The sequence below is a fragment of the Acytostelium subglobosum genome (genome assembly GCF_000787575.1).
Source record: "Acytostelium subglobosum LB1 DNA, scaffold: scaffold35, whole genome shotgun sequence".
NCBI classification, from domain to species: domain Eukaryota; phylum Evosea; class Eumycetozoa; order Acytosteliales; family Acytosteliaceae; genus Acytostelium; species Acytostelium subglobosum.
This window is the reverse complement of record NW_012236498.1, coordinates 20,455-35,024: the sequence shown is the minus strand read 5'-3', so window position 1 is coordinate 35,024 and position 14,570 is coordinate 20,455. Positions and strand designations below refer to the sequence as shown.

The 14,570-nt window shown below is 47.4% G+C and overlaps 6 protein-coding genes across 6 annotated transcripts; 3 read left to right on the top strand and 3 right to left on the bottom strand.

The window, feature by feature from the left end:
• Positions 1-103: 103 nt before the first annotated feature.
• SAMD00019534_117580 (hypothetical protein) lies at positions 104-5,276 on the top strand (the record flags this gene model as incomplete). Its single annotated transcript, XM_012892906.1, has 3 exons — positions 104-1,652; positions 1,718-1,957; positions 2,032-5,276. The coding sequence occupies 3 exons, from the start codon at positions 104-106 to the stop codon at positions 5,274-5,276; spliced, it is 5,034 nt and encodes a 1,677-aa protein (XP_012748360.1).
• A 237-nt stretch (positions 5,277-5,513) lies between these two features.
• Positions 5,514-5,963, bottom strand: SAMD00019534_117570 (hypothetical protein; the record flags this gene model as incomplete). Its single annotated transcript, XM_012892905.1, has 1 exon — positions 5,514-5,963. The coding sequence occupies one exon, from the start codon at positions 5,961-5,963 to the stop codon at positions 5,514-5,516; it is 450 nt and encodes a 149-aa protein (XP_012748359.1).
• A 184-nt stretch (positions 5,964-6,147) lies between these two features.
• SAMD00019534_117560 (hypothetical protein) lies at positions 6,148-7,568 on the top strand (the record flags this gene model as incomplete). The annotated part of the gene is made up of 6 exons (XM_012892904.1): positions 6,148-6,535; positions 6,625-6,693; positions 6,783-7,030; positions 7,096-7,231; positions 7,320-7,356; positions 7,433-7,568. The coding sequence occupies 6 exons, from the start codon at positions 6,148-6,150 to the stop codon at positions 7,566-7,568; spliced, it is 1,014 nt and encodes a 337-aa protein (XP_012748358.1).
• Positions 7,569-7,658: 90 nt separating this feature from the next.
• SAMD00019534_117550 (hypothetical protein) lies at positions 7,659-11,037 on the bottom strand (the record flags this gene model as incomplete). The annotated part of the gene is made up of 4 exons (XM_012892903.1): positions 7,659-10,317; positions 10,389-10,597; positions 10,664-10,745; positions 10,817-11,037. 4 exons carry the CDS (start codon positions 11,035-11,037, stop codon positions 7,659-7,661), a joined length of 3,171 nt encoding a protein of 1,056 aa, XP_012748357.1.
• Positions 11,038-11,290: 253 nt separating this feature from the next.
• Positions 11,291-12,749, bottom strand: SAMD00019534_117540 (hypothetical protein; the record flags this gene model as incomplete). Its single annotated transcript, XM_012892902.1, has 4 exons — positions 11,291-11,368; positions 11,457-11,695; positions 11,780-12,579; positions 12,649-12,749. 4 exons carry the CDS (start codon positions 12,747-12,749, stop codon positions 11,291-11,293), a joined length of 1,218 nt encoding a protein of 405 aa, XP_012748356.1.
• Positions 12,750-13,378: 629 nt separating this feature from the next.
• Positions 13,379-13,961, top strand: SAMD00019534_117530 (hypothetical protein; the record flags this gene model as incomplete). Its single annotated transcript, XM_012892901.1, has 2 exons — positions 13,379-13,851; positions 13,937-13,961. The coding sequence occupies 2 exons, from the start codon at positions 13,379-13,381 to the stop codon at positions 13,959-13,961; spliced, it is 498 nt and encodes a 165-aa protein (XP_012748355.1).
• Between the last annotated feature and the right edge of the window lie 609 nt (positions 13,962-14,570).

Below are 14,570 nucleotides of genomic sequence, written 5' to 3'. Positions count from 1 at the left end.
CACAACTCACCTCACTCACCTCAACAAACAACCAACATAATAACAACAACAACATTACTCATCATCATCAATATAAATATAGTGTAGTATTATTATATATTAAATGTCCCAATTATCATTCGGTGCCAAGCCTCCACCTCCTGTTAGACACTTAGGAACGAGCAACAGTAGTAATAACATTGCACCAACAGGTACCAACAACAACAACAACAATAATAATAGTGGACCACAAGGACAAGCAGCTCCAGGCAACTTGGCGACTTCATCATCATTCAATCAAGCATTGAACAACTTTAATAATAGTATACAAGGTATTGCCAGTCCATCGCAGCAGCCACCAGCTCATCAACCGTTGGTCAAGCCACCTTTCAAACCATCCCCATCACCAGGCCAGCCACAATCATCATTTAGCAAGCCACCTCCATCGTCTTCATCCTCCACCACTGGCACATCACATCATCATCCACAGCATCATCATACAGGAGGCGCAACAACTCATATACCACCACAACACTCGGCCGCTGTACCCATACCAATAGCCAAGCCACTACCCAATCCAACACCCGTACTAAAGTTGAGCAACAGCACGGGATCAATCACACATCTGCCACCATCAGCAGGCGGCCCGCCAAAGCCAACGACACCACTCCCACCCAAGCCATCCCCGTCGTCATTCCAACCATCATCGCCACCCATCAGCGGAGTCAGCAACAACAGCAGCAGCGTCAACAACACAAGCAGCAACAATATGAATATGAGCAACACAAGTAATGGTAGCAGCAACAGCAGCAGCAACAACAGTACACCAATAATGACTGGAAGCAGCAGTGCGGCCAAAGCACACTTTGAGAGCATTGCTCTACAACACAGCAACAGCACTGTTGGCCGAGACGATGAGATGTCGCCCGATTTGGACCGCGACTCACACGGCTCGGACGAGAAGCGCTCAATCTTCAAGAAGTTCCCTCATCAATGGGCCATCGGCAAGCTGGAGAAGGAGTTCAGCGCCAAGGACCCCGTGAAGAAAGAGGAGAAGGAGCGTGAGAAGAAGGAGGAGAAGGAGCGCAAGGAGCGAGAGAAGGTCGAGAAGAAGGAGCGCAAGGAGCGCGAAAAGAAGGAGAAGGAGCAGAAGGACAAAGAGAAGGACAAGGAGAAGGAGCTGAAGGATCGCATCCTGCCAAAGTCCACACCCTCCATCTCGTCCAAGCTCAAGACGTCGCCGATCCGCAGCGACGACCAGCCCTCGTCCTCACCCACTCTCAGCGGCACGGGCGTCTCGGGCGGCAGCCACATCGGATCGTTCAACTCTTCGTTCCACGCGTCAGCCATCAGCGGCGCCGACTCATCGCTGTCGTCTGGCTCGGCCCAGAGCATTGGCGACGGATCGTTGCGCGGTGCCACACAGCTGGACACCAGCCGCGGTCTGATGACCTGGGGCTCGGGATCCAACTGCAAGCTAGGCTACAGGAGCGAGAAGGACAGCCAGTACGTGCCTGAGCGTTTGCCCAACTTCAACATCCCCGACATTGTCTCCATCTCCTGTGGCAGCTACTACTCTGCCCTCTTGACCGAGAATGGCGACGTCTACATGTGGGGTCGTGGCGCAGTCAAGAATCCACCAATCGCCACGCTTGGAAATGGATCATTCGAGGGTAAGTTGTGTGTCGCCGCTCAATCAATCAACTCACTTACTCATACTACCAATCAATCTAAACAGATCAACTTGTACCACAAAAGGTTGAGGGACTCTCTGAAGTCGTTGTAATATCAATTGGATTCTATCACTCTGCAGCACTGCGCTCCAATGGAGAGCTGTTGACATGGGGATGTGGTGAGGATGGACAGCTCGGACATGGCGACAACCTCAACCAAACAACACCCAGAGTCATCCAATCAATGACCTCACACTGGGTCACCCAAGTGTCATGTGGAGAGAAGCATACCATCTGTCTAACAAGTGAGTAGCTACAGAAGGCGGCAGGTGAAGAGTACGCGAACACACACTAACAAGACAATCGTACGCTATAACAGAGAATGGAAAGGTATTCACATGGGGATCAAGCGAGTATGGACAGCTGGGACTGGGAGACACACATAGGAACTGTCAGCCAATGTTGGTGACGACTTTGGACAAGTATCACATCATTCAGATCGCTTGTGGATCCAGCCACAATGCAGTGTTGACGAACCATCGCGAGGTTTTGGTGTTTGGTAACGGTGCCTCACTGGGTACCGCCAACATCATATCGATTCCAACGGCAGTGCCCCTGCTAAAGAATATGAACATCGAGCGTCTTAGCTGCGGCCATTACTCGACCGCCGCGTTGACAGAGTGCGGTGATGTCTACACATGGGGCTCAGGCCAGGAGCTTGGCCACGGCCACAACGGCAGTGAGTCACATCCAAAGCTTGTCGAGGCGTTGCGATCCCAATCAATCAGACAGATCAGCTGTGGTGGCCGCCACATGGCCTTTTTGACCGACAGCGGCCGCGTCTACACCTCGGGCAAAGACTCGTTCGGACAGCTGGGCCACTCGGCTGGCGATCAGAACCGACCAAAGAGGATTGAGTCGCTGTTGGGCAAGTTCATCTCGATCAGCTGTGGTGAGAACCACAACGCCGCGCTCTACGACACTACTCGCTCATTCCGCGACAAGTTCTGCTGGAAGCTGCTCGAGTGCCAGCGTACGTACGTCCGCTCGCTCAGCATCGTTCGCTCAATCTACACCAACCCTCTGATCATTCGTGATCGCGAGCAGCTGCCAGAGTACCTCCGCCACCTGCCCTACATCTTCCTCTCAGAGGAGGAGATCAAGACCATCTTTGGACCATTCGACCGCGTCTACTCCACCAACTCCAGTCTGCTGCATCAGATGAACAATCGTCTAAACACATGGTCGAGCAACAAGAGAAAGATTGGCGACATCATGCTGAACTTCTTCAAACAGTCCGAAGCCGTGTTCAATCAGTACATGGACCATATGCCAGCCGCCATTCACATGCTCGACAACATGCTCAAGAAGGCCGGCTCGCCAGTATGCAACTACCTGAAGGAGTGCGAGCGTCTGGCGCAAGACCGCCGCAAGCAGGAGACCGACGAGGACAACAAGGACTTTAGTCTGCGCGCCCTGCTGCTCGAGCCATTGAACGTGATTTCGCGCTACCAAAAGAACATCTCGGGCATGGTCAAGTCGACCAAGCCAAGCCACATCGACTACCAGGGTCTGGCCGATCTGGAGAAGATCGTCGACGAGCGCCAGTCCAAGGTGAACAACCTGTTCAACATGCTCAACTCGCCCACGATGCTGGCCAACTACATTGCCAGCCAGGCCAACATCGCCACGAGTGACAGCGCCGAGTCGCCCTCGTCGTTCCTGCGCGAGTACGATATCAAGATCGAGTCGCTGCAGAACTTCAAGAAGACCTGTCTCAAGCTGATCAAGTCCAGCAAGAAGTACTTTGAGGTCGAGCAAGAGGCGTTCCGCGAGCAGGGCGTCTTCTGCGAGAACCTGATGCTGGCCAAGTCCAGTCTGGACAGTCTGGTCGAGCCCAATCTGGCCGGATCCCTGGACCACTATTCACAATCCATCAAGAAGATCGGCTACCTGCGTACTGAGCTGTCGACACGCACTAACTCTGCGTTCTCATCGCCGCTGTCCACAGTGGCCGACGAGCTGGACCAGTTCATCCCACTGATCATAGAGATGCGCAAGCGTGTGTTTGACTCGCACACCGAGTACGAGAACGCCGTGAGCAAGCTGTACTCGCTGGCCAAGAACGCGCAGCCCAACGACAAGAAGATTGTGGAGGTTGAGCGCGATGTCAGCAACCACAAGAAGGCACTCGACAAGACTGTGTTTGAGTTTGACGCCATCTTCAAGGAGGGCATTCATATCGAGCAGCGCTCTCTGAAGCTGTTCTACGCCTGCATGAAGGCGCAGCAAGAGTACTTTGAGCGTGGTCTACAGCGCTTCCAGTCGATGAAGCCATCGTTCGACGCATTGGACAGCCACTTCCGTAAGCAGAGTCGTACAGCCTGGTCCAAAGCCATCTACGATACCCTGGTGCAGACTTTCTCCGAGGGCAAGGGCAACACCGTGTCCGCTGCCAAGATGGAGCTGTCGACACCATCAGTGGTCGAGGTATCGCACTCACCACAAGGCTCGTTCCTCGAGGACGGCGCGCACAGCTCCACTCCCACCAAGGGCACGATCGACCCACATGCCATCATGGCCGAGCTCGAGTCGACAGACTGGAGCTTCGTGCTGGATCCACCCACAGCCAACGAGTTCACCGAGACCTTTGTTGAGGACCAGTACAACCAGCTGGTCAGCATCCTGGCGTCGCCCTCGCTGCAGGTCGTACAGTGCGTCGTGTCGCCATGCACCCAAGAGGAGCAGGTGCGCACCATCGAGTCCATCTCCAAGATCTTTGACAGTTTCAACAAGATTCGTCCAATCATTCACACAGGCATTGAAGCCGAGGTCAACTCGACTGCCAACTCCTCCACGCTGTTCCGTTCCAACTCTACGGCCACCAAGCTGATGACTGCATTCACCAAGATGAAGGGTATGCCCTACCTGGTCAAGGTGATCACGCCACTGGTGCGCGAGGTCGTCGACAACCCCAACGGCTACGAGGTCGACCCGTCCAAGATCAACGAAGGTACCGAGGAGCTGATGACCAACATGATGAACCTGATACAAATGTCCGAGAAGTTCACCGACGCGATCATCGACTCGCTGCACCTGCTGCCGATCTCACTGCGCGAGATATCCAAGTACCTGCAACGCGAAGTCGTTCGCCGCTTCCCCGACAACAAGCACTCGAGCGTTGGCGGTTTCATCTTCCTGAGATTCCTGTGTCCAGCCATCATTGCTCCGTTCACCGCTGGTCTGGTCGATGAGACCCTCGGACCAGAGGCCACACGTGCCCTCGTTCTCATTGGCAAGGTGCTCCAGAACTTGGCCAATGGCATTGAGTTTGGCCAGAAGGAGTCGTTCATGATCCCCGTCAACAGATTCATTATTGGCAACCTCGGTCGCATCAATGAGTACTTTGATCGTCTCACAGATGTGCCCGACTACAAGGGCGACTACGTGCCCATCTCCTCAATGGACGAAGTGCAGAAGGACATCAGAAACATACATCTACTCATCGTCAAGAACCTCTCCAAGGTCACCAAGCAGTTGGCACTTTACAAACAAAAGGACATCATTGGTCAACTATCAAAGACACTAGTCTATCTTGGAGATCCACTTGTGTTGTACAAGTAAAGGAGACAGCGACAGCTTTGCTTCACAGCGACAACGCCCACGCCCACGCACTCAACCCTCGCCGGGGAGTCCATCCATCATCAATCCTACCAACCAACCAAACATGATTGTATTATTAACGTTCTTTAAACATCCATCCTCCATCATATACCCAATAAATATGACTTCCATACCATTCCATTTGGTCTGTTACCAATCGAGTTGGCTACCTCGCCAGTGCGTGGCAACACAGCACATTCATTGTTTAGTCGTATCTTGTGATTGATTGTAATAGTGTTCGATTATTGCGTTGGCCACTGCATAGTCAGTGTCGTGTGAGATTGATAGATGGATGGTGGAAACGTCTAGCTCATTGGCCAGCTCTCGTGTGTTGCCAACCAGGTCGACATAGGGAGTGCCGCGCTCATTGGTCATGATGCGTATGTTTTGAAAGTTGAGTCGGGCGCGATCACGACCGCCAAACGCTTTGTACACGGACTCCTTGGCAGCCCATCTTCCGGCCAGGTACTGCAGAGCCGACTGATCACTGACCGTTCGCTTCAGATCGTTGAAGCGATTGATCTCATCAGTATGAAACGCTCTCTTTAAGAATCTCTCATTCTCTGAGTTGTTTGTGAAGCGAGCAATCTTTACAATGTCTGTACCAATGCCAAGTATCCTTATTGACCTATTAATTAATGCTGTCATTCATTCATACATTCATATTATCAATTATCTATTATCTCTATCTATCTTTGAGTTCGTGTGAATGATTGAACATGGGGTCTGAGCGAAGTTTGAAGTAGAAGTCCCAACTTCCACGAATCATTCATTCAATCAAATACTTACTTACTTACACATACATACATACATACATATAAAGTAGTATGTGATGAGTTCATCCACTTCTAAAGCAGACACATCGGCCTCGTCGGCATCGAGAATGGTCGACAATGAAGATGACGATACTAGTATGTTGGTCGTCATATTGGACATGAATGTCTATTCGTGGGGACAACGCGCACAGACTGTACATAGTAAGCAACAGGCAGGCATGCCACTGATATCACTGCCGACATTCTTGGAGCACTTCTTGGTCTTTGTCAACGCCTACCTCATGCTCAATCAAGAGAACCAACTTGCCGTCATCTCATCGATCATTGGCGAGAGCTACTTTGTATATCCTCCACCTCCCGATCAACGTGCATCCGTTGCCAATCAAGTGATCGCCGAACAGATCCAATCCAGATTGAAGGACATCCAAGATACTTATGTTGACAGTGAGTCTCGCAAGGTCATCCTTCATGATGTCGTCTCCCAGACACAACCTAACCATCCATCGATCATTCAATCAATCAATCAATCACAGAGATTGGCGAATTACAAGGTGATGAGACTTCGGCTTCATTCTCTGCCGCCATGTCTCTTGGATTATGTCGTAAGTGTCGCTCGGTCACTCTCACTCACTCAGCGGGTGTCCCCTCAGGCAATACCAACCAAGCTAACAACTGCCGCCCACGCGTACAGATATCAATAGGATGAAGAAAGACCTTCCCAACCTCAAGCCAAGGATATTGGTGTTTAACATATCTCCAGACGTATCGAGTCAATATATACCTGTGATGAACTGTATCTTCTCGGCACAGAAACAGTCGATACCAGTAGACAGTTGTATCCTCTCCTCAGACTCCACATTTCTCCAACAGGCATCACATCTCACTAGTGGCATCTACCTGAAGCCCCAACGACAAGAGAACCTATGTCAATACCTTGTTGTAAGTGTCTTCATACTTTGCTGCTGCGACCAACTGATACTAATATTCATCTTCGTGTTTGACAGTCAACATTCCTGATTGATTCAGACTCTAGGAGACACTTGAGTGTTCCAACACTTACTACTGTAGACTTTAAGGCATCATGCTTCTGTCACAAGAGGATCGTGGACATTGGATTCGTTTGTTCAGTTTGTTTATCGAGTAGGTAGTAGAGTGGACTGACTGGATATATGAGTGGACATTGATTAACCCATCCATCCAACCATCCATCCATTCAATCAATTAATAGTATTCTGTAAACCATCTTCTTCATGCTCTACATGCGGGTAAGTAACTCTAATAACACATTGATACAACAACGTCCATACTAACATAAGCCTCCGCCAACAATCAATCATCCAGTACCAAGTTTGCTCTCAAGATTGATCTTTCCAAGATAGACATTGCCAACTCACTCTCCACCAACGACAACAATAACAACAACAACAACAACAACAATAATAGTAATAATGGAAGTGGAAGTAATGGAGCTGGATGACATGGCAACATCTCGATCAATAAAGTTTGAAGGACAAGTTATAGTTACAATACATGGAAGATTTATAAACAGATATTGAAGCCAGTTAAGTTAGAACCATGACTTGTTGGCATTCTTGAGATCAGCAGACATTTTAGCGAATGATACAGAGGCCGCTTGCATCTCTGCAGCCTTGACGTCGAGCTGGTTGATTTTTTCTCCTCGCTCATCCATCTGTCTGCGTGTCTCGGCCATTGTGTTGGCAATATCCTCCACGAAGACCTTTTGTTTGCTGGCACTGCTGTGGCTTGAGCCAGATCCACTGTTCACTGTGACACCCTCGGCAAAGGCATCCTCCAACTTGGATGGCGCAGGCTTGGATGGTCCAAACAAGAACTTCACGAGCGACGACTGTACTTTGGGCTCTGGTGGTGTCAGGATAGTCTGCTGGAAGAACATGTAATGATGACGCTGAGTGTGTGGCTGCAGGAGTAGAGTGTAGTTTCCAGCATTGTCTGCGTGTTGTACAAACACATTGCCAGCCATCGTCAAGCACACGAGCTTTGCAGGCTTGAGAGCCTCACTGATTGGACATGTCATTTGCTTATCGATTGTGTTGGCCATGTCAAAGAGATGGTAATGATTGCTTTGGTCCACTGCGGCGAGGTAGTGCTGGTCCGATCCAATATCCCTAAACATAGATGTCTTTACAACTGGTGTCTTGAACTCCTCCTTGTTGATCTTTGGATGTGAGTAGTCAATGTTGCCGTTGTTGTTGTTGTCCTGTTGTGGCGATGCTGTTGGTGTGTACTGTGACAGGTTCTTGAGTGGTACGTTGTAGAGTGTTAACTCCTTGCTGCTCGCAACCAATATGTTGATGTCGTCTGTGAGATTGGCATTGGGGCTTGATGGTATTGGCGCGGCAACTAGTTGGTCGACGGTTACAGCTGGTGGCGTTGGGACAGGGGGCTCATGCATCAGTGGCAAGTCGACAAAGATATATTGAGGCTGTCGTCCACGCTTGTCAATATAGTAGATGTCCTGAATACCTGATGATGATGCCTTGAAGCTTGACACGACCTTGAGTGAATGTACGTCCACCACAGCGACTTGTCCGCTCTCAGTTCCAACATGGAAGATTGAAATGTCTTCGTTGGATCTGATAGGGCAATAGCAGAGTGCCAATGCAGTGATTGGGGACGCTTTGCCATCTTGATCTAGAACAGCCGACTCATTGCACGCCTGTACATCGATGTTTGCAGTGTATACAACTCGGCTGGTGTTGACTGAGCTTGAGTTGTCCACAAGTGTGACGACAAAGTGGTAGAGCGAGCCTGTGGCGCTAGCCATTACAACACGTGTGCAGTACTGTGATCGGAATGGGTTCAAGGCAATGGCCGTGATGGCCGATGGGAACTTCCATTCAGACACTAGCTGGCAGCCTGGGCCCAGAGGGTCAGGCAGAGGTGGCAGTGCTGGTGCTACAGCTGTCTGTGGTGATGATGGTGGAGAGATTGGTGGTGATCGTGTGGCAGGTGCTGGTGCTGTAGTTGAGGTCACTGTTGGTGAGTTTGCTGCAGAGGTAGAGCCAACAACCTCATTCTCAGTCTCAGGGGGAACGACTGATTTTTGTGGTGATGCTTGAGTTGTGGTGGTATCTTGGACAGGAGCAGTGGCAGGAGCAGGGACAGAAGCAGGCGTTACTGTGGGTGCCTCTGTGATGACTGGTGCGGGATAGGATGTCTTTTGAATGCGCCTCGAGTCGCCACAAATGCTGTAGACCAACACTGTGCCATCGGCCAGTGTGAGTAAAAGTAGTCTGTTGGCCGGCGAGAAGCACATAGTGATAGGAGCAGAGGGCAGTGGCTCTACCATTGTGATGAGTTGATAGGAGCGCGAGTCGGTGAAGTCCCAGAAGCGTAGTGAGTTGTCGCGATGTGTTGTGATCATCAGTTGGAACAGACGGCTGTGTTTGACATTGCCACCAACAATTGGTGATAGACGACGCGATGTGTTGTTGGCGTAGAATGCATCCAACAGATCGTCTTTGAGCTTGATGTCACACTCATAGCACTGTGCCAACAGTGGCTCGTGCTGTGCTTGTGACATTATCTTCATGTTGATCTCGTCGAGTGGCGTGGGGATCATGACTGTGTCGAAGCGGAAGTAGACCACTTCGTTGCGATGTGTGAGTGCCAGCAGGCCTGTCAGCTCCTTGACGCTGGCGAACGGGGTGTCGAGGACGGGCACGAATGACACGACTCCATTGACCAACTGTGACACACCCATCTGTTGTATCTCGCGCTGGCTGTCGCCCTTGACCAACACCAGTGAGTTGGGCGCCTGGAAGTGGCCCTTGAACAGAATAATCTTCTTGTCTTTGGTGTAGACCAGTTCGAGTTGGTCGATTGACACGCGCTCTGGCTGGCCGCCTGTTGTGGCTGGCGCAGTGCCAGTTGCACCGCCAACAGCTGGCTTGTAGAGGAGCGAGGGTACCTGCTTGGCATAGTCCACCATGAATATCTGGCCATCAAAGAAGCCACATATGAACTTGCTGCCAGTGCGACTCCAGACTACCTTTGTAACGAATGATTTGAATGTTCCAAACTTCTTCTCGACCTTGCGACACTCTACATTCCAAGACACAATCCATCCATTCGAGTATCCAATCAACAACAAATTTGGATCCACTGGGCATATATCTATTGCACTTGGATACACCGGTTGAGTCGATGTGCCATCACCTTGAGGAGGTGCAAGACCTACAAGGCTACATGATTGATTGATTGATTGAATGAATGAGTGAATGTTCATCATTGATATCACTCTTAACCAACTCACTCTAATGTTATCTTGTAGGAGGATAGGAAGTGTGACATGATGTTGTAGACTTGGATGTGTCCAGTCTCATCGCCAATGTACATAAAGTTGCAGCCAAATGTTAGACCAAGTGATGTTATCCTATTCATAAAGTTAAGTACATTCACAACCTTTCTCTCACTATAATTCCACTTCTCAATTGAGTTGGCTGTAACTACAACGAGGAATGGCTATACATATTGATGGGTTTGGTCAATCATCCACTCAACATTCAATCTAACCGTGTAGTCTCTTACAGTATTGATTATAAAGATGACCTTTAGTACAGGGGCATTGGCCTCACACTTGAAGCTACATTCCATTGCATTGAGACCGAATCTATTGTATGTGATGTTGGTAAGTAAGTACCATTGAATGAATGAATGATTGAATGAATGCATGATACATACATCTTTACAGTTCCATCATTGAATCCTACTGAACATAAACGTTGTACACAATCAAAGTGTATTGAAGTTGCTTGATCGTGTAGACCTGCATGGTGAGGCTTTGTATCATACTTTGACTGAGATGGCTTTCCACTCGATGGCATCATTGTCGATGCCGGAGTAGGTGCACCCGAGTCATTCTTGCCCTGTACAAGTTTCTTTATAGATGTAAACAATGACATCTTATTCTAAATATATCTATCTATTATATATATGTGTGTATATCTATTTATATCTATTATAACAACAATGTAGTAGTATCTCAATGAATGAATGAATGCACACACTCATTGATCTTGACTTTGAGATTGGAATTGAAGAGATGTGGGTGGGGTCGCGCAACACAAGAATCCCACTCACCCCTTTGAGGGTCGAGGGCAAGGGTAAGGGTTAGGGTAGGGTAATGAATGGATCGATCAGTTTAGTGATTATTAGTTATACAAATATGTTCTCCTGGAATGATAGTCCTTCCAGAGTCTCATCTCTACATAGTCTCTCAAGTTTCTCGCATGCCTAAAGGATAGGATTGGATTGGGAATGATTGTTAGACCTCGAGATCCTTGGCTCCCCTCGCCTTTGATGGTACATATACACAACATACCAATAGCTTCTCGTTTGCTAGACTTAGTGATATCTGTTGCAACTTTGATAGATGGAAGGCTGTGATGGCGCCTCCAGACTCTTTGATTATCTCCAGGATCTCCTTGGCAACTTGTTCATCATTCTCATTCTTTGATTGAACGACCATCACTCCACTGTCGAATCGCCTTAGTCTTACTTCCAAGTCCAACTGTTCAAACAACAAGCATGCTCTATACAAGTCATCAGGTGATATCAGTTCTGTAATGATTGATGGGGAAGTATGAGTGAGTGAGTGAGGTGATTGATTGAATGAATGAATGATCGGCATCATTCAACACATACCTATTCCTCTTGCTCTGTTAAATATACAATATAGATCAGCTAGTGGGATCATTCCACTGTTGACATTGCCAATCCTGCTGCCACCTTGTTTGGTGAGTATATGGTTGTCGACAAGCCATTGAGATAGTTGCTTGGACAACTCTGTGTGATAGTGTGACTTGGCCGTCTTCTTGGTGACGGGCGCTGCGATACCCATCTGCACGAGGAATGAGCGGAACTCCTCCTCCTCGCCACTGGCGCCGCTGCCCTGCGCCTGCTTGTCAAGTGATGTCTTTAACTTCTCGCTCAGCACCACCATGTCCTTTGCCTTCTCCATCAGTGCCTTCAAATCGCTAAACGCCTCGACCAAAGCCTTGTCAGTCTCTTCCTGTTTCTTCTCCATTTGTTTGATCAGTCCAGTAATGCCTGCATTCGATGTATTAAAGTTGGGACTGGTGGCTGATGGCTTTGCACCTGCTTGTTGTTGCTGTTGCTGCTGCTGTTGTTGTTGCTGTTGCAATGCTTGTTGTTGACGCATATACTCTTGGCGATCGAATAAGAGTTGTTTGTAGAGCCGACCAAACTCATCACGCTTGGATGATGATGAGAATGATAACTTTAGATGCTTGCCATTGCGACATAGTATAGATATCTTTGGTGAGGCACCCATTGCAAGGAATCCAGCTGCAACATTGTCCACAGACACAATCGAATCATGCATCAAACAAAGTGCATTAGCGCTTCCACCAGCAGTCTGTGTCCACAACACTCTAACAGAAGTAACCATGCACATTCCCTTATGATACTGTGTCTGTAAATCTCTGATCATCAATTGATGAGTAAGTATGTGATGTTGTTTGATTGATTGAATGATTGATTGATCGTCTTACCCATCATATATTGAGACGCTGTCTACTGAGAGGATGATGTTCTCATTCTGATATAGTATTGGTTGGCCATTGGCAGTTGGTACACTATGTATAGCCTCCATATATATATGTGTACGTTATTATCTGTATGTCAATGAATGCGTTGATCAAAGTATGAATGAAAGTTTGAAGAACTTCAAGGTATGTTGTGACCCCCTCCCTTCAAGATTTAAGATATTACCTTGTTCGAGCTTTGGCTCATTCATTCATCCATTCAGTCTATCAATCAAATAATCAAGGATGGATAAGACATTGTTTATACAGTTGATAAAGGATAGACCATTGTCAAGGATATTGTTTGGTTATGTAAGATCAATCAATATATTGATGACAAGTGATAGTGTTTGTGGAAGGAACATCATCAATCTACGTCAATGTATAAGATATCGTGATCATAAACTATTCATTCAATACTTTAACCTAATGTTCATTGATAACAACACTCATGGTAATCAGTTACTACTTAAATCAATCTCAAACATTAACAATAACATCAATGACATGTATGTATGATGAATATAACATGATTGAAGATTGAATGAATGAATGACTAACTTGAAGTCAGTCTAGTTTGACTAAAACATTACGTGATCTGGTATCAATGTCATTGGAGTATGATCAGATTGTAGTTTTGAGATATATTATTACAACGATGATGTCAATGTCACATCCAAAAGTTAAACAATCAATTATGTCACAACTATATCCATCAAATGGTGAAGTCCATCTCTCAGATGATATGAAGTTAATGTTACTCAGTACACTCAAGGACAACCAGGACAACATCAACTTGAACAGTTACATGATCAATCAAATGGGTCAACAACAACAACAACAACATGAGAAGACACCGTCAACTTCCAAGATTGCACTGATGAGATCATTAATTGAACGAAATGATGTTGAAGGCATTAGAGCACTACTGCCAGAGAGGCCGATATGGGGCGTCAGCCTCATGCAATTCGTGCTCAAGGCATCTGTTGCCGCGCAGGAGTTGATCATAAACAGTCTGACACCCAAGCATTTGGAGTTCTTAGATGCGCCCAACTGGAGCCAAGTATACATCAGCCTGGAGGACTTGTACGAAAGGCGATTGATCACATCAGGAGTCCTCCAAAAGCTTCAGGTGAGTGGACACCTTGGTGCTCTGACGACGGCCTACAGGTACGCCCTTTACAAGCTGGCGGTATTATGTTCAAACGATGAAGTAGACCTCACCGATCATTTTACCATCGGTGATCGCATCCAGTACAATATCTACGCTCAAGGAGTAACAGCTCTGAATCAAGGACTGGGCAACATTGGCGCGACATCGTTTACATTGACCATCACTCAATCAACCATGATTGCACTTGTAAAAGAGTATGGACATCATGTTGACATGTGGACACTCACACCAGTGATGGCATCAGCAATATGGAACAAGCTGGACGCCAAATCCCAAATGGATCAATCATTCATCATCGAGATATTCACTTCATTGTCGGATATATGTTGTAATGTACATCTTTATCATTTGGCCATTGGTCAATATCATTCACTAAGTGGTGGTAGTTGCGACAGTCTGCCATTCATTCGTCCACCAACATTGTCACAGATTGACAAATGGATAAATAGGTCTAAAGTGATACAAGGTGATAAATGGAATCCATTATATTTTAATAGTGTTCTGGAGATTGTAAAGTTGTTCAACATGGATTTGATGATGAACAACCTGGAGCATCACCATTATAGACAATATTTAATACCATATTCATTCAATGAATATAAAGATATAATGGAACTATTATTATTGCATGGTTGCTATATGGAATATTTGATTGCCAATAAATAAAGTCACTAACTCAATTAATCAAGAACTCGAAGGTTGGCAGGTAGAGGTT